Here is a 6,916-nt window from a genome sequence, read left to right on the forward strand (position 1 = left end):
TTGTTTCTTTGCAAATGAACACTACCTAAATGAAGTGAGTACAGTATTTCTCCTAACAAATATTATTAAGGTAATATTTTTTTTTGAGATAATTAGTATTTGAGGTAATAAAGTCATGTCAATGACATTGCTCTTGCGCAAATCGCATTTGTCAACATGATTGTGTTTATGACTCATGAGTGATATACCCGAATCTCTGATACCTATTTTTTGGAAATTAACCGTCATGTCCTTTCACTTGATCATTTATAAGGATTGCCAGAGTCTGTACATATGATTTGAACTTGCCGCGAGTAATAAATTTGTGTGCGGTCTTTGCCAAAGAACACACACAAGAGCACGCCAACCTTGAGCAGAACAAGTCCACTATGCACATCTTTCAATTAGACGAAACCTCAAACTGCTCTATTGCTCTCTATGTAAGCACAGAAATTGGAACATCTTTGATGATGAGAAGCTATCTAGGTTTTGGAGTGCAGCACGATAAAGTTGGTCTTGTACCAAAATATATGATGTAAAAGTTGAAGATTTCTTTTAGGTGCATGCATGTCCATGAGGCACGATGTTTTTCCCTTTCTCAAGGTGCCCTACATGACATGAATAGGACCCATTAGTAAGCACAAATTCAGAGTCCTATTAAACCATTGGTTCATTGGCACCTCAATATATATCTTCCCATCATCCCTTTTCTTTTCTTTTCTTTTTTTTTTTTTTTTCCTTTTTTCATATTTTAATTAATTGTTGTTATACTTCCTCCTTGGGAAGTTCTTACTACTACTTCCATGGATCATTTCTCCACAACACTTAAGCATAAGACTTGCATGTGTAGCCCTTAATGTATTTGGTGGGAAAACAATGAGAATATTTCAAAATTGTGTAAATCAGTATATTCTAATTTCTAACACATGTTTCATGCTCCTTATAAGTAGAAGGTTTCATGTGATTTTGAAATACAAATTAAATTTCTCCATTGTTGCAAATATGCACCATTTTCAGAATTCTGCTACAGCTGCCGCTTTCATAATTGCTACTCCGTTGTAAAACATCCTTTTGTCAATATTTCGATCAACTGAGTTCAGATTTGACAATGCAAGGGCCATTAAAGTGAGGGGGAACATGGCACATGCGATGCTTCCTCCAGTTATATATATGGTGTGTGAGGAGAGCTTATAGCTTATAGGTTATATCACAAGTTGTTGATCAAATTATATATGTTTTAGGTTTAAATATTCTTTTTCCTTACAATTTAATATTTTTTTCCGTTTTCATTTTTCTATTTTTTTTATTTTAGTCTTTTTAAAATATATATTTTTGTCCCTAAAATATTTTAGATAACATTTTTTCAATGTTCAAAATATTTTTTTATTGTTCAAAAGTGCCATCTAAAACACTTTAAAAACAAAAGGTAAAACAAATATATTTTGCAAAGATTAAAATGAAAAATATTTTTTACAGGGACAAAAATGAATAAAACACTAAATTATAAGAAAAAATATATATTTAAACCTATTTTCTACAGTAAATTTCTCACCATCAAATTTCTTTGATGATGGAGTTTTGTACGTACCAACTTTTGAAAAATAAACTTTAATGGAAAAACTTAATCATGTAAAATATTAGTGACAAAGAATAATATAAAAATGAATGAAATAACAAAGACAATTTTTTTAAGAATTCTTATCTTTCAAAATTGAATGAATTCTAATTCCTTTGCTTTTATTAGAATACAAGCCTCATAAAAAAAATATTAGAATACCAACTAAATAATTTTTTGTAATGAAAAATTCTTATCCTAAATCATTCATTATAAATATTGTTTCTATTAATTAACACAAAATATATTTGCGATACAAGCATTTATAGAGGCAACACAAAATATATGTGCTCGCTAAGAAAAAAGCTCGTTCAGCATAAGATACAAAACCTTAATCATGCGATGTATACTTAGATGGATTACGCAAACAAATTATATGATTATGCAGGATTATATATTAATTTATGCCATTCGCATTATTAAAATGAGAAATTTTATTGTGTTTTGGATTCTCGTGAATATATTAAATCCTCATCATTATATGTTTGAGTCCGTTTAATTGTATAATTCAGAAATTAATTATATTGCAACCATGTAACAATATAAGAAAACTGATGGCGATAAGTAAATAAATATAGGAGATTGAAGTTGTTGAACTTCTAATACTACGAAGGTTCAACAACTCCTTTTGGCTTCGATTTCTTAGGCTTCATTTGCGTAATTTTAAGCTAGATACACATATTTCTGATCGAGAGCTCAACTGCAAAACCCTTTCACATAATATAAGAAAGTACCAACTCATAAAATAGTATCTTAAACAATAGTACGGACTGAAGGAGTTTTTTTTTTCCAAAATAAAATAAAATGTATTTGGTACCACCTTGATAAAGGCCGTGACAACCAAGCAAATGAATAGAGAGGAAAAAGAGAAACCAAATACATGTTCTAAATTTTCAGAGAGAGAGAGAGAGAAACTATCTTGAAATCGTGACAATAGCTAGGAAAGTATGATAATTGTGGAATAGTTCAGGATAAGGTGAAATGGAAATTAATCTGTGAAAAAATTCAGTATAAACATTAAAAAGCAAGAATGCGACATGGAACCAACAGCAATAAAGTCCATACTAAATGTTTCCTTCATTGATTTTTTTTTTGTATACAGTTTGAACACCGGAAAATTAATTACTTGGCGTAAAAGTCATTTAATTCGCACACCCTCTTGTCTAGTATCAGTTTGACTAGTAGAGATCCAAGCATATCCTCCACTCAGAGAAATCCAAAGACTACAGAAACAGATCAAAATCAAAGCCAAATCCAAACAAATTGATATGAACATTTGATGGTGTAAACGACCAACCAAGTAAGCTGTTTTTCAAAACAAGCTATCAGAGAATTACAATAACACATTTCCAAGGGAAGAAAAAAAAAAAGAGTCTCTGTTAAAGCATCATCAAAAACCACTCTATGGAATCCACATGTTTCTGTGAGCATGTTCGCTTTTATGGTGATGGGGAAGAAAATCAACCACTGCTGACTTGGGTTTGATTTTGAGGAAATATGCTGCCTAAATGTGACTCACACATACCCTTTTCAACACGCAAATAAATCCTGTTGTATTTTGAATTTTCACTTCACCTTGTTCACGTGAAATTGCATTTATCTCTTTCTTCTTAGGCATAAAATAAGCTTAGCCCTATAAAATTTTTGTAAACACTTATGAAGCTAGAGATAAACACAAAATTTTCACCTCACAAAATTAGGTGAAAATTCAACCTGGGATGATCCATTCCCAACAAACATTAGAACATAGGGGGATGAGAAGGGGAAGAATTCACTAAGTTGAGAATGCTGTTCCAATAATTATTGTTATCTTCATAAAAATCATTATTGCTTCCATCGCCACCATCGTCATTGTTAGACTGTCCCCCACCCTCCGATGATAAATTTGGGTCCTCAGAGTTTGTTTTAAGCAAAAGATTGGTGAAGCCTTCTTCAACAATGTCATCATCATGTGAGCCACTAGTCCTAAGGGACTCAGAGGCCCACGTGCCTTCCATGTTCATAGTGAACTCATGCAGACTAGAACTAAAAGTAGTGATGGAACTATCATAAGTACCTTTCCACTCTTGCTCACCTTCTTCTTTCACAAGAGAAGAAGAATTGCCTGAAATCCTCACAAACTCAATCATAGGCATTGCACTATCATTCTTGTTGTTGTTGTTATTTTCTCCTCTAATTCCATTCATAATTGGTGGTGCATTCTCAGAGAAAGATAGTGTAGAAGTAGGAGACTCAAGGTCCCCACTTACCCCAACATTGCTTGCAATGGCACCGCTTCCTTCATTAGATTTTAGCCACCCTCCACTATTCCAAGCCTTCAGAACATCAAGAGAAGATCGCGACGGTGGTGGCGACGGTGGTGGCGGCGGTGGCGGTGGCGGGGGTGCTTCCGGCTTATTATTACTATTATTATTGAGAGCTGAAGCTGAAGTTGATGCAGAAGAAGAAGATGCAAATGTAGAAGAACTACTTCCAAATTGTTGCTGAAGTGAATGTGAACGTATTTTTGACTCTCTTACAAGTCTTGCTTCAGCTTCAAGGCGAGCACTCTCCCACTGAGCCATGTGGCTGAGGTTTGCAGCGGTTTTGGATTGGCCGTCACTAGAGAGAAGTGCATCGTTTTTAGGCTTGTGTGTCACAGGGTCAATTCCCATTTTGGTTAACCTTTTCTTAAGATGCGTATTCCAATAGTTCTTGATCTCATTGTCCGTTCTCTTTGGCAAGTGTGTGGCTATTGCCGACCACCTGAGTACAAAGACAGCACAAGCATATAGTGCAGACACACCACAAAAAGCCAATGTTAAACCCTAGAGTAATCCATCAACTACTAAAACAGATTATTTATTGTTGTTTTTAATTGATAATTTAATGTTAATTTTTTATAAAAGAAAAATGTGACTTAATTTATGAGAGGATGAGATGTATGTGTGTATGTATGCCATGTTGAGAGCATTAGATAATCACATGCTATATGACATTGCTTTTTGCCTATAAAAATAATAATATAGCCATTGCATTTTTGCTTTTGATTGCTGTGGCAGAAGATATATGAATATGATATATATCATTTTGCAATTAAGATTCGTCTCGAATAAAACTTGTATGTCTGGGAGAAAATTTAAGGAAATGGCACAGGGCACAGAGCACAGTTTCTGAAAAAAAAATTGTTGGGGGAGGGTTGGAATAGTTGGGTGAAGAAATTGAGAGGTCATTGCATTTAAGACATTCTGCTGCACAGCAAGGGCACAGGAACAGAAGAGAAATTATAGCTCTCGCACGAAAAATGAATGATTCATATTTAGTGTAGAGTGAGTATGGGATGAAATATCAAGCTGAGGTGTGAAGTGCAGTGACATAGTTATCATTATTTTCATTTGTTTTGTTGTAAAATTCCAAAACATAGGAAAATATTTGTGGAAGGAAAAAAAAATCACTTTCACATTTTCAAAAGAGAAAAAAAAAATCCATAATGGGTCTTGAGTTCTGAATATGTGTATCTGGTACCTTTCTCAAAGAAAAAACTAAGATGCAAAAGACTTGATTTTAAAGTCAAAAATAGAATTAGCATATATGATATATCCTACTACTCAACAAAGAAAGATACCAAACCTGTTTCCTAAGAGGGCATGGAGTTGAATGATGGTTTGTTCTTCTTGCAAACTGAACTTTCCCCTCTTAATGTCAGGCCTGAGATAATTGGTCCATCTTAGTCTGCAACTCTTGCCACACCTCTGAAGTCCTATATATACACAACAGCACAAGCATCTCCATTTCACAACATGAACACTACATTGCAATAATTTCATATATGTGCACTTACACATTATTTTTCACCACAAACAATATACATCAAACTAACACCAAAAAAAGTGTTTAGTACCAGCTTTTGCTGGCAAGGCACGCCAGCTTCCATGGCCATGTTCTTCAATATAAGCTAAGAGCTTCTGATCTTCCTCAGGAGTCCATGGTCCTTTCTTTAAACCTACCTTGTCGCAACATGGTGATCGTCCCATTTGCAAGTGGAAACTAATTAACACTAAAGACTGTAGTAGCTTTTCCTCTTATTTATATAGCACAATATGAAGAGAAAGAAAACTATGGAGAGAGAGAGAAGGATATAAAGAGAGAGAAAGAGAGAGAGGGACATGCACTTAATTATAAATGAAGAGATGGGCATAGAAGAAAGGTCAGCGGCATAAATGGGATAATAAACAAAACTAAATAACAACAGTTATAAGGTAGATGTGTGTGTGGACTATATCATTACAAGAGTACCCTTTTGATCGCTATCAACTGAATTCTCTGTGGTATATAGCATAATCCACTTTATCAACTTGGCTTAGTGAATATATATTTATATATTGAGCAATAACAGATTGATGGAAAGATCGATATGAAAAGCAAGGGTGTCCAATGTCTTTTCGTAGCATTCACTTTGGGTAGAATTTTGAACCCGTCGACAGCAACGAGCTATAACAAGTTATAGCCATAATTTCTAAGTGATACGCCATCTAGCAGTATTTATGGCATGGCTAAGGCCGGTTTTTAATTATACATCATATGGCTTTTTTTCTTTTTCTCTGTCAATCAATCAGTAGGAATATATATATTTATTTTTGATAGTGCTATTTATACATTGTTCTCTTTACATCCTTGTGAAGTAGAAGTGGAAAATGAATCGAGTTAAGTGTAGAAATTTGATAAATACTATCGTTACATCAATATTATAATGCATCATATCGCTAATATACACTCATAATTTCTATACTAAATTGCTAATAAATTATTTTTTGTTAAGTAAAGACTACACTAACAAAAACAATTCTAATACTTGATATTTTTTGTTTGTTAACACTTGATATTTTTTCATAGTGGTTGAATTAGATAAAGGCATTAGGGTAGATGATTTGTATCTTATGTTTGATTAAATATTTTTTTTCCTTTATATATTTTGTTCATTATTTTTATTGCTTATTTCAGTTATTTGTCAAATTTATTATTAGTATCAGTTTAAATAATTTTTTTATTTTTAATTAATTAAAATATTTTTTTGAGTTTGTACTAAAAAATTGCTTAAAAATTAGATAGAATTGTCTGAAATAAATCTAAATAATTGTCCCTGTTTTTAATTTATATTTACAGATACCTTCACTTTAAAAAAATTATTAAATTATAGAAGCTTTTTTCATCAGCATTAAAATTAAAATTATAGAAGTAAGTGAGCTAAGATGAATCTAATTATTTTTAGACTTAATTTACTTGATAAACTCATTAAAAAAGTGAAGTTTTTTTCTTAGCTAAAGTTTTTCTTATTGTGGTTCA

General features: G+C 32.7%; 1 protein-coding gene across 1 annotated transcript; it reads right to left on the reverse strand.

Moving 5' to 3' along the window:
- Positions 1-2,838: 2,838 nt before the first annotated feature.
- On the reverse strand, positions 2,839-5,867 carry LOC100787446 (transcription factor MYB106). Its single transcript, XM_003543764.5, has 3 exons — positions 5,475-5,867; positions 5,204-5,333; positions 2,839-4,339 (listed from the first exon to the last, which is right to left on the reverse strand). The coding sequence occupies exons 1-3, from the start codon at positions 5,605-5,607 to the stop codon at positions 3,334-3,336; spliced, it is 1,269 nt and encodes a 422-aa protein (XP_003543812.1). The 5' UTR covers positions 5,608-5,867; the 3' UTR covers positions 2,839-3,333.
- Between the last annotated feature and the right edge of the window lie 1,049 nt (positions 5,868-6,916).

This window comes from Glycine max, chromosome 13 (genome assembly GCF_000004515.6).
Source record: "Glycine max cultivar Williams 82 chromosome 13, Glycine_max_v4.0, whole genome shotgun sequence".
Taxonomy (NCBI): Eukaryota; Viridiplantae; Streptophyta; class Magnoliopsida; order Fabales; family Fabaceae; genus Glycine; species Glycine max.

Excerpts from the sequence above, each read along its gene's own strand:
- LOC100787446 (XM_003543764.5), bottom strand. The coding sequence starts at position 5,607 with ATGGGACGATCACCATGTTGCGACAAGGTAGGTTTAAAGAAAGGACCA. Across the intron at positions 5,334-5,474 it reads TGCCTTGCCAGCAAAAGCTG|GACTTCAGAGGTGTGGCAAG; the intron begins GTACTAAACACT and ends GTGTATATATAG. Across the intron at positions 4,340-5,203 it reads CATGCCCTCTTAGGAAACAG|GTGGTCGGCAATAGCCACAC; the intron begins GTTTGGTATCTT and ends CTTTGTACTCAG.